This window comes from Cebidichthys violaceus, unplaced genomic scaffold (assembly GCF_023349555.1).
Source record: "Cebidichthys violaceus isolate CVI_PGR_0920_01 unplaced genomic scaffold, fCebVio1.0.p SCAF_93, whole genome shotgun sequence".
NCBI classification, from domain to species: domain Eukaryota; kingdom Metazoa; phylum Chordata; class Actinopteri; order Perciformes; family Stichaeidae; genus Cebidichthys; species Cebidichthys violaceus.
Window position 1 is genome coordinate 393055 of NW_027176979.1, and position 12730 is coordinate 405784.

The 12730-nt window shown below is 44.5% G+C and overlaps 1 protein-coding gene across 1 annotated transcript; it reads left to right on the forward strand.

Annotated features, from left to right (window-relative positions):
- The first annotated feature begins 4721 nt into the window (after positions 1-4721).
- Positions 4722-8988, forward strand: LOC137867983 (trichohyalin-like). Its single transcript, XM_068704486.1, has 2 exons — positions 4722-4802; positions 6606-8988. Exon 2 carries the CDS (start codon positions 7865-7867, stop codon positions 8675-8677), a length of 813 nt encoding a protein of 270 aa, XP_068560587.1. The 5' UTR covers positions 4722-4802; positions 6606-7864; the 3' UTR covers positions 8678-8988.
- The last annotated feature ends 3742 nt before the right edge of the window (positions 8989-12730 follow it).

Below are 12730 nucleotides of genomic sequence, written 5' to 3' on the forward strand. Positions count from 1 at the left end.
CAACAAAGTGACATGTGACTGACGAGTAGGATGTGGTGGTACGGGATGTCCAGGTGTCAGTTGTTGGACAAACTGCTGTGTCTTTTTTAACCCTCTCTTGCAGTGAAGCACGTTCTCTGTCATACAGGCCTGGGATGATTCCTAGGGAGAGTGTTTTCCTACTTGGAGTTGCATCCATTGGATTGAGTGCATGAATAAACCTTCTGAATCCTTTGTCATCCACAACTGAAAATGGTTGGAAATCACACGCCATCATTTTGGCCAGTTCTTCATCAATGGTCTTCTGTCTTGCTGCGGTCATAGACTTTTGCAAAAATTGGCTCATAGAGCTCTGGGTTGTACTTTTAGGTGGTTGTGGTGGTGTACCGGACGATGCTGTAGACCAGTGATCATCAACTGGCGGCCCGCCAAGCCGTTCGATCCGGCCCGCGACTGGATTCCAAAATTGTGAGGATCAAAGAGAAAATATGTCGGCCTATTCCACACTATTAAAGCAACTAAAAACAGCAACAACTGAGTCTCTTATCAGTAATCACCACCATTTATGACTCTATTTAGGCTACACTCCGAAATGAGGACAGACTTGTTACACCGTTTAGTATTTATTGTTTCACACAGTTTTTTTTAAAACATAACTTTTCCTCATGCCCTTACTTAACATTTGGTTTTTATTTCAAAGTCTCAACAACATGCTTGGAACTAGCAGACTCCTCAGGACTGAAAAAGGAGGAAAAACGATCTGGCACAACTTAAAATAGCACGGTAAATAAATAGCCTGGAACCAGAACAAAACAGGTCACAAATAATGTTCACACATCAAATAAAACGTTAAGTGGGCTATAGCGAAATCAAATCACAAGGCTGAAATGGAATACTACTCGCACTACTTAATCAATGGCTGAAGTTACATTTCCCCTCTGACACCAACTTTTTCACATCAGGCTTGGCCACCGTCAGACTTATGCGCAAACAGTCCTCCAAAGACTGGGTTGACAGTCGGTTCCTCTCGTGCGTTTTAATCGAGTTCATCTTGGAGAACGCAGCCTCACAGGCGTAGGTTGAACCGAACACGGTGAGCACATACATAGCCGGCGTCTTCGATGCGCCGTAGACCTCGGGACAAGATACCCAAAATGCGCTCAGGCTTTCAGCACCACGGAGAGCAGCCTTCATGTCGCCCGCGGCCTGAATTTCAGCCAGCTCGCTCTGAATGGCCGCCTCGTCCAACTGCAGCATTTTCACCGCGTTTGTGGAGAATTCTCCGCTTGGGGTGATGGTGAATGGGTCACGCACAAATCCAATGACATCCCTGGAAATAAAAAAGTCATGGAATCTAGCAGAGAAGTTGTCTTTTAATTGTGTGATAAATGTCTTCATCTTGTCTGTTACGTTGCCTTCTCCCACCGTCTTCAGTGTGTTGAAGTGCAGCAGCCTCCCTGACAACAAATCTGCGTGGAACAGATCAAGTTTGTTCCCAAAGGCATCAAGTTTTTCCACCAAATCCACCACTGATTTTTCTTTTCCTTGCAGCTGGAGATTAAGTGTATTCAAATGGGAGAAAATGTCTGTTCAAAACGCAACGTTGCACACGTATCCCATGTCTTGCATGATGCGGAGATGGTCAGCTGCCGCTTTGGACTTACTTTGTTTTAAAAAATCCACTACTTGGGCACGGAGTTCAACGAAGCGCTCCAGTGCTTTGCCCTTACTAAGCCAGCGCACGTCATTGTGGAGTAACAGGTCATCACGAGAAGCCTGGGATTCCAGCACCAATTTGCGGAACAGGCGGTGCTGCGTGCTTGAAGTTCCTCTGATGTGGTTCATCATTTTCATTGTTTTCTCCATCACCTCTTTGAGCTCCCCACTTAGCTTTGCGCACAGCACGCTTTGATGGATGATACAATGGAGTGCGTTAGTTTTAGGAGCGACAGTCTTTATTCTGCTCACCAGACCCTTATTTTTTCCAATCATGGCAGGTGCACCATCTGTCACTGTCAGGTTGATTTTATCCAGGGACAATCCATGGCTTTTAAAAAAAATCCTCCAGTTTTCCAAAGATGATGTCAGCAGCGGTGTCGTCCTCGAGCGGAAGCAATGCCGGCAGCTCTTCTCGGAAATCTTTGCAATCAAAGCATCTGACAAAAACGCACAACTGTGAGATATCCGTGTTGTCAGTGGACTCGTCAATAGCCAGCGAAATATATTTGGCTTCCTTGACCCCGTCAATGACAGCTCGCTGGACTTGCTCCGCCAAAACGTGTACGCGACGTGCATTAGTTGAGGCAGATAGAGGTACTTGTTTGACAGATGCAATAACTCTGTCCATTGATTTGTCGGGGGCAAGTTCCTCCAGAACGGTGATCATGCACTCCTTTAAAACCTCACTTTCCGTGAAAGGCCGGTTATGTCTGCAAAGCACCCAAGCAGCCTGCAGGGATGCACACGTTACTCTCTTGATCAGTTAAAGTTCGAGTAATAATGCCACTTGCACGGGAGTAGGCAGATTCAATGTGGCGATTTTTCTCTGACGCGCCTCTGACTGCTCAGTTTTTCAAGTGCTCTATAAGTAAAGTTGACTTAATTGAGTTGAGGCAAAATATCTATCACCCCTGGTGGTTGTCTGTGGTATAGGTGATAGGAGCCTGACTCATAAAGGCCTTCAGTTTTGTAATGAAATGGAAAAAGTATAAACAATAAACATCAATCATAATGTTATACCAAAATTTGATTTTTATTTCATTTTTATTTAAGGGTCCGGCCCCCAAGGAGACTGTCTGGTAAAATTCTGGCCCTCTGACAAATATAGTTGATGACCCCTGCTGTAGACACTGCAGTTGCAGCAACAGTTGCAGTAGACATACTGGCACCTTCATTAATATCAGGTTCACTTGCTTGTCTTTTTTCTTCCAATCGCACTGATGGATGAACAGTTGTCGTGTGTCTGTGCAGGTTGTTTGTGGAGCCAGCTCGATATGAGATGTTAGTCTTGCAGACTCTACATTCTGCCTTAGTTTGGTCAATGATTGTCCAGATTTTGCTGCGTTTCCTGTTGACACTCATTTTTTCAACTTTTTTTTTTTTTTACCTTTCCAGTCCGTTGCTCTCTTTCTCTCTCGTGACTCGTCTCCCTCCCTCCTGTTCGTGTGCTTGCTGTGTGCTGTGCTGTGTGTGTAACTCCCGCCCCTCCCCCCTCTGCTCAGCGCAGGCGCAGAGACGACGCCACACATATTGACCAATCAAATGTGGAGAGAGAGAGAGAGAGAGAGAGAGAGAGAGAGAGAGAGAGAGAGAGAGAGAAAAACAACAAACAAAGCGGCTCCCAATCAGGAGTCGGCTCCCGTCGTTCACGTCAAAGAGCTCTCAGAGCCGTTTCGTTCGCGACCGACACGTCACTACATTGGATGTCCTCGTATAACTTGCAGGTTTTATAGAGTATTTGGTGTATCCTTTCAAGTTGATTGATTGGACCAGATGGGTTTATGGAATTCTGTTGACAGTTGACTAGAGAGAAGTTGGCGCCGTTAAAAGCCGGTATTCTCACACATAAGGGTGTCGGACAGACGTGTCCTAGTGAACTTGTAGTATTTAAAGAAGATCTGGTGTATCCTTACGAGTGAGAAAGGGTCTTCGTTTAAGATACGAGAATCAACAGTAACTAGAGAAAAAGGGTAAGAGTCACAGTAAGTCTGAGCCTGAGCAGCCTGGTGCCAAAGTCTTACCTCCAATAATAAAATACATGTGGGACAAAGATAATCAGACGGCCGAACAATTGGAAGAATAGATCAAATTGGGGATCCCTGGAAAAGGCAACTTTAGCCTACGACAAAAATGTGATCAACTCAACCCGTGTCTGGAGCAGAGAGGAAAAGGAGAAGCAGAAACAGATGAAGTGATGTCCAAGAGGTAAAGAAAGAAACAGATATGTTTGAATGAGACACATACAACTGATAGAAAAGGAAAATATACTGTTTTTGTATTTGTTTTACATGGTCGAGTGGATCCTGATCTGGTCTCCAACGCCGCTGCTGTTTGCTCTCCAGACATAAACAACATTACAGTCAAACCCACCACTCAACACTCCAAGGATGAAGAAGAAGAAGGAGACTCATCAAAACCTACAGGCACCATGTCAACGCTCACAGCTACAAGCCCGTCAATGAACACTGGTGACAATATGAACCTGATCATCTGAACGCAAGACAAAGAGGACATTACTACAGAGACAGAAGACGTGAAGAAGAAGAAGAAGCCATGACTCATGTGGAGAGTTCAAAGAGCAACTTCACAGAATTCAAGAGAACTATGACCTCCTTTGTGCGTTATCATAAAAGATGTGCGGCATTCACACCAGCCGTAATCAACCTGGAATATGTGATATACCACAGAACTTTATAAGAAGGCTTTCCTGCCATCTATGAATCTGAAAAACATCACACTAAAGAGAGTTGTGTGATATGGAAGACTGCAACCATATTACAAGATGCTGAACACGCTGAGGAGCAGATCAACGACAGAGAACAAGCAAAGACTTTCATCAGCTCAAACTGGAGGAGGCCCAGCTGACGATGGAATCAGATCATGACAGGAGAGGAGCAAAACTGACTTTGGAAAACAGACACCGGCTGAAAACTTTGTGTGCCATAAAAGTGGACACTTGGACATTGTCTAAGGGACGGCCCACAATCTCCATGGAGACAGGACTGGCGGGAGGGCTCAACATCAGCAGTCAAGAGGGGAGGAGCAGGCGGAGGGGCGGACCTCAGTGATGGACCATTCGATGCACAAACACTACAACACAGAGGGTGAGTCAACTTTAGATTCTGACTATGACAACCTTGTACATCAATACACACAGTAGAAACCAGACAAACACCACTCACACCCACATACCATGTGTACTCAAATGAAAATGAAGGTTTTAGAAAGTTACCACCAACTATGTTAACTGTTAAAGGTAAAAATGTTACATTTGGAGGAGAGAGTGAGATGGAGAAGTTATGTATGATGGACATTTATTGGACAGAAAATACTGCGGCCTCTGCTTCTCTGTCTCCCACACAATCTGAGTTGTTACAGGGTGTGTCCACATGTATCATTGATGGGGTCCAGGAATGGAGGAGGAGGACATGTCTGACTGGCTGGACAGACTGAACTCACTGACTCAAGGCCCACAGAGGATCCTGATACACTGTACAGTATAAAGGGCGACGTATACAAAACAAGATGTACGTCATTACCAACAGTAAAAGAGTCACTCATCTGATGTTTGATAAGAAAACACACCATGGTTTCAAATGTCCCATCTGTCCGAGGTGTCCTCCTCTCTGTGGTCTGACGTAGGACCGGTGAGGGGGGGCGACTCCTCTGGTGGTTCACCCAGAATCTGATCTCTGTTCATGCATGAAGCAATATCCCCTCAAACAAGAGGCCATTGATGGTATTACACCCGTTCTTGAGTCTTTATTGAAGGCTGGTGTAATAGTCCAGTGTGATGATTCACAATGTGACGATTTGTTTAAGATTTACAATCAGTTAAAGCTTCGGTGCACCGCGAGCGCCTCAAGCTTCTCGTCCACACACCATTGTGTCACTCATCCCTCCAGACACCACACATTTTTCCGTCGTCGATTTGTTCAATGCATTATTTTTTCCTGTACTTGTGCACAAAGACAGTAAATTTTGATTCTCATTTAAAGGAAGAAGCTCTACCTGGACCCGGTGTCCTCAGGGACATTCGGAAAGTCCTGGTGTATTTCACAGTGTCTTGAGAGACAATCTGGCTCATTCATAGTGACCAAATGGTTCTGCCTTGTTACAACATGTTGATGACATCATGATTTGCAGCCCCACAGAAGAAGCATGAAAATTTGAGTAATTTACAATTACAGTTATCCTACTTAGATTTTGTCTGCAAATGGTCACAAGGATATCTGCCAAAATGAAATTCACTCTGGATAAAGTTTCATATCTGGGACATGTGATCACAGCAGAGGACAAAACCCTCTCTCCCAAGAGAATACAGGCAATTCAAAATGTGCCTAAAACACAACTAAGAAACAGATGATGAGCTTTATATGAATGACGTCATATTAGATCAGTGGATCCTAAACTCCTCACAAAGAGAGGCATTCCTCTCTTCCATGATTCATGGTGAACATCTTTCTGCTCAGAACAAAGTGACCTGGACTGACTCCTCGACTGCTGCTTTAATGACATGAAGAGCTTTACTGTCAGCTCTGACACTTGGACTACTTAAACTACACACCGTTCACACAGTACGTTGACCAAAGAGACGGTTACATGACATCACTTATGACTCAGGACCATGGGGGGACAGAGACCTGCTGCATATGTCTCTACTAGACTAGACCCTGCAGCAGCTGACCTTCCTCTGTCAAAGTGTCTGCTGCTGTGACACGTGACATTGTTGGTTATAGTGAGCTCACACTCAAGGTTCCTGATGCTGTATCACACACTAGATTAGATGAATACATTAGATGAGCCTAACATTACTGTGAAACAATGTACTATCCTTAATCCTGCTGCTCTTGTTCCTACTGCAGCAGATGGAGAACCAAATAACTGTGTTGATTTCTCCTGAACAGATCTGCACACAGAGACCTCACAGACACGCCCACCCAATGCTGATTTAGAACCGTTAGCGGACGGTTTGATAGCCGGACACGTGAGACGGGTTGTTGGGTTTGCTGTAGTCTCATCACATGACACTCTGTGCAGCGGTAAGTTGGCATCACACTTCTCTGCTCAAGCTGCAGAACCTGTGGCTCTTACAGAAGTCTGGAAGCTCGCTGCAACACAACAGTTACCATTGACACTGACTCTGGCTACGCCTTTGGTGTAGAGCACGACTTTACTGCCCTGTGGAAACACAGAGGCTTTCTGACATCATCCGGCAAACCCAGTTCTCACCGCCGTCTGGTGGCCGACCTGCTAGAAGCCAAACCGCTCCCTAAAACTGTCTGTGTTATGTGATGAAATGTGATGCTCACACTAACGCTTCTGATTTTTCAGGTCATTTTGATGTATGATATTCAAGAATTGCAGACATTGGCTATCCCTAAAGAGCAAAAGTATTGGGCCTCATCTGATCCAGTTTACACAATGATGTATGGATGGACCCAGACAATTGCCAAGTGATCTCTTTTAGCTCACAGCAGAGATAACTTGGAAAAAGGGGGAATATGTCATTTTATTATTCATATTTTATTACTAATATTTATTTAGATTAAATCTACATACTTTTACATTGGAAACTGTCCCATGCAGAGTGTAGTCCTGAACTTCAACTGTCTCATCAAAGTGAAGAACAACACCACTTAGGTCCAGCTAGTATAAATGTTGAAGAACATTTGACCTCTTTTCTACTATATCTTCTCATGAAAACACATGATGACGTGATGAGCTGGCCCTCTATATTAAATAATATCAATATCACTGTGTTCAAATGAGTTGGTAAATGACATTAGGGAATGTAAAAGAACTGCAACAATAAATGTTCATCTGTTATTTATTTAGAAATTACAATACGATGTGTTTTCACTGAAACAGTTGGCCTAATACGGTACAGCAGGGGTCACCAATAGGTGGACCCTGGACCTGGAACTGATAGATAACTGAGAATTATTACATTTTTGATGGAGCGCTTTTATTTCAACCGGCACAGCTTTTCCAGCCTTTACGGCACTCGTTCAGTGGCGCGGTAAACACAGCGACCAATTGCATGCGTTGTAAGTCACACCATGTGATGCAGCCAATCACATATATTCTGACAAGGTTCACGACTCAAGAGACGAGGAAAGAGAACGAAGAGTAGAAGAACAACGTGAGTCAGAAGTTATTTCACATGACGTTCTTCAAAAAGAGAGAAGTGGTCAGAGAGACCAGAGAGACCAGAGTCCAGAGAGACCAGAGTCCAGAGAGACCAGAGAGACCAGAGTCCAGAGAGACCAGAGAGACCAGAGTCCAGAGAGTCCAGAGAGTCCAGAGAGACCAGAGAGTCCAGAGAGACCAGAGTCCAGAGAGACCAGAGAGACCAGAGTCCAGAGAGACCAGAGTCCAGAAAGACCAGAGAGTCCAGAGAGACCAGAGTCCAGAGAGACCAGAGAGACCAGAGTCCAGAGAGACCAGAGAGACCAGAGTCCAGAGAGACCAGAGTCCAGAGAGTCCAGAGAGTCCAGAGAGACCAGAGTCCAGAGAGACCAGAGAGACCAGAGTCCAGAGAGACCAGAGTCCAGAGAGTCCAGAGAGACCAGAGTCCAGAGAGTCCAGAGAGACCAGAGAGACCAGAGTCCAGAGAGACCAGAGTCCAGAAAGACCAGAGAGTCCAGAGAGTCCAGAGAGTCCAGAGAGTCCAGAGAGACCAGAGTCCAGAGAGTCCAGAGAGACCAGAGTCCAGAGAGACCAGAGAGACCAGAGTCCAGAGAGACCAGAGTCCAGAGAGTCCAGAGAGACCAGAGTCCAGAGAGACCAGAGAGTCCAGAGAGTCCAGAGAGACCAGAGAGACCAGAGTCCAGAGAGACCAGAGTCCAGAGAGTCCAGAGAGTCCAGAGAGACCAGAGAGACCAGAGTCCAGAGAGACCAGAGTCCAGAGAGACCAGAGTCCTTAACCAACGATGAACAGACTCTTATAGGTTCATTCTTCCTCCGGACAGTTTAAAACCAGTAGGTTTCATATGTTCAGAGACCATGACTATAATTAAAGCGGTAATGTGAAGCGCCACTACGAGACAAAGCACAACTCTTTTTCATGAACGTACCATCTCACATCTGAACTGAATTAAAGCTGCAGGACGATTCAGTTCAATACATTTTTCTAAAATGAAGTAATTTATTTTAAGGGCCACATTTTTCTAAAGCTTTCTGTCATGTAATGTTTTTGATCCAACTCTTATTTTACTTGAAATGAGAGAACATTTATTTATTATTAGAGTATGTATTATTTATAATTCATCCAGTTCAATTCAAAAGTGGACAATAAATATTGTTGAGATATTATTCAATTCAACTTTCTTTATTTGACAGTCAGTTGCTACGTACAGACGTTAGTACAACTGTCATAGCGTGAGTCATTATTGTGTGTTGTATTGTAACCCTTTGATTGGACCTAGTTGAACTTTGACATACTATACTTCAGGGTATTTAATTCAGAGAATAACTAAGTAGCATCATGTATCTGTAGACCTCAGGTTTGTTATAGCTTTCTACTTTAAATATGATTTAATACTTTAAGAAGTTCATCACCTGATTTATTTCTCACAGGGAGGTTAAAAAGATTTTTTTTCCATGACATGTGGTCGTTCTGCTACCTGAATGTAACGTCAAGGTCAGCTATGACCAGGAGAACATATTATTCTAGAGGGCAATGACCAGCGGTGAAGCTGTGAAGCAATAAACTCCACCACCAGTGAAGTAAAGAGAATCTAAGCAAAGCAGATTGACGGAGCGAGCACTTTCAGTAGCATTTGAAAGGTTGATGAAGACCACTAACTGTGGGATGCTATCGCTAGAATGGTGAAGAGGAATGCACACCTTAAGAAAGTCTAGCAACTGATTTACTCATGAGTGAGACATTAGTGTTCCTGGTGCGTGGTCCTGACAGGACTTTCTGGTGAAAACATCTTACATGATGCAGATATCTGAGAACTACTCACGGAGAAATCCTTAAATAGCCCGCCGATGGACACGAGTTGTGAGAATACACCAGTACGCATGAAGAGAGTTGCCGTTCTGCCAGCTGACCATGCTTATAGTGATGAGGTCAGCGATAACCAGGCATTTGTTTAAATGAGGCCGGCTTGATCTTTCTTAAGGACTTCATGATTGCGCTGCTAAGGAAAACTGAGCATGACCTGAATGATCGTGCCTTTTGCATGAAGTATTTCATTTGCTTGATTGAAAATTAAACCATGAAACAACCATAATAATCTCCCCGACAACTGTACTTGTAGTTACGCAACATGAGAGCCTCAGAATGGGGACGGCTACACTAAGGTACTGATGAGAACCTTGCAAGTTCCATCTAAGTGAGCCTGCAACACTGCAGACGCTGCATATCTAATACTCTTAGAACAGAGGGTGAAATACGTCCTAACTGCGAGTGTCTCCAATATCCCAGCTTAAAATGAGCCATATAGATACCGTAGTAACGGTAGGTTAGTTGAGGCCCGCCTCTATTACCGAATATACGGTAATAGTACTTCCACTGAACAGGGAACGCCAAGAAAACACGCATCGTTACGGGTTTGACACGACCTAAAACTACTGACGACCAGCCGGACCGCATTTATCAGATTGAGAAGACGGTCTGGTTCCAACACGTGGATTCATGTCTTCACCTTGATTGTTGAGCGACTTGAAGTGAACGAATGCGGAGCGCATGAAGCTGCAGCCACGAGGAGCCGGCGCTGAGGGACGCCGGTATGAGCGGAGGGATTTTCGGCCCCGTGGCGGGCATCGATCGTTTGCTGGATTCAGCCTGAGAATGCGTGGTGCCGAACAGGTTGCTACCTGCACAGAGTGACCCGGAGGAACCAGTGAGGTTCCCGGCAGGGAAACGAGAGGAGAAGATGCTTTCTCTGCTGACAAACTGGACGTCGGCTTTCTCCTAAACGCGAGACCGGAAAAGTAATCGCGGACGTTTTCCGATCCCGTCGGATCGTGATGAAAACGCACGGACACTGGGCTGATGGAGTGCACGAGTAACGGCGACCTGACCGTCACGGAGGGTTGCGCTACAGCAGCATGAACTACTGAAGGTAGAGAGACGGTCATATTTAAAGACAGACAGCGGCAAGATGATAGGCTAATGATGTCCTCGTGTCCTTGTGCTATTGGCTAGAGACCAGCTGATCTTAGACAGCTGATATCATGATTGACAGCCCCAAACAATAACAAGGAAACAATGTGTGCATGCATGAGGAGTGACGCAGATGTGTGGTAAATCAGCTATGGGCTCAGGCATGCATGAGTAGAGTCTTCCTGTCTGAACTTAGCTAGAGCTTCACTTCAAACTGTCACATGACTGTAGTTGTTTTCTTCTCTTTGCTTCATAGCTGAAGATCAGGGGCATGAAGAGGACCAAGACGGCCCACAATCCATCACACCCGCAAGGTTTGTGCAGTGGATCGCGGGCCGAGGTCACGTCCCACTTCTTCCACCGGAGAAGAAGGATTCTGCTGTGATGCTCAACTTCAACACGACTGCAGTGCAGACTTTGATCGTCACAGTGTGCGTCACCCTGTTGCGTCAGCATGTGCAAAGACTATTGTCCTACCTGTACGACACACGAGGTCCTAGGTCCGCTTCAGAAAGGTTCTGATGGAGGCTTTTCATCTGGGCCCAGAGTTGAACAATGTGTAGACCGTGCTGTTAACTGCCTCTGTTCTTAAAGCTTCAATGTACACTTGATCAACGTTGAGCACAAACTGCTGCTGTTCTAATACTCTGTGTTCTGACAAAAGAAACACATCTCATTGTAATACTTCAACATGAATACATGAGTTCCATAAACACTAAAACAGTGTTGAACGTTCATGAAAGACAATCAAAAGTTACGCTTTGGAATGAAATCTTTCAACGAGACTTTATAGGATTTATTCATCCATTCATTTGACATGTGGCTTCACTGTTGTCAGTCACAACAAATACACATTTAAAACACCTTCTTTGTATACTTGTTGGTGTTAACAAGTACACAGTGGAGGTATTTCATGTTGTTCATGTGAATACAGAAACACAAGCCCTGATCAGCGTTTGAACACTTTAGAATAACATGTGTTCTGGTCTCTCTTTCATTCATTTGATGCTGGTGATTAAAAACACTTTGACACATCTGTTATTAAGACATTAAATACAAACTAAACATTACATTTTCTGACCCCACATTACAATTGGTAGTGTAATCTAAAGTGAAGACCATGCAGTTGTACCTCGATGTTTTTCATGGTAGAAGTTGTGAGGGTTTCCTTTACAGTGTTGAAAAGCTGTTTCATGCTCAATGCTTGTGTCTGAAACAAATCAAGGAAATGGTGTGAGCTTTGCTGTTCTATGAAGTAGAAACACGGGTCAAAAGTATGAATATATAATACTATGTTTGCTTCAAGATAACCTCTGCCAGGTCTGGAGCAGTAACAGGACTCTGGAGGAGTCCGATGGTCCACAGTTGTTGTGGGGACAGATGTTGCTCTGTCCTTAAAGGATGATTGTCCCAACCCACCCTGAAGACATCAAGATCCCTCTGCAGACGTGGAAGAAATGCATGCTGGGCACAGAACAGGTGGATGCTATCAGAAGGATCTAGAACACCTTCATCCTCAAGGCTGTGAAGAATCTCTTGGTGCACGTTTGAAGCAACCATCCAAACATCTCGCCACAGACGCTCTATTCTGGTGAAAACACATCAACTTACCCTCAAGTATGTACAGTATACTGCAACAGCTGACATGATTCACTCTACTGGATATCATCAGAGAGAGATAGACCTTTGATTGTGCTCACTCTTTGCTGACAGGAAGCGTCCCCTTCACAGCCTCTGATAGTGAACATGCATGGTGCTGTGAGACATGTTCCCCTCCTTGGTCACCTCTTCCTCTAAAGAGAATGTATCACACAGTTAACGACGTTCATTAAGGTTCTAAATGTAAAAACAGAAGATATCGGCTACAATAACTGAACATCTTCATTTTGTGACAATTCCAAATCCATAGACTTT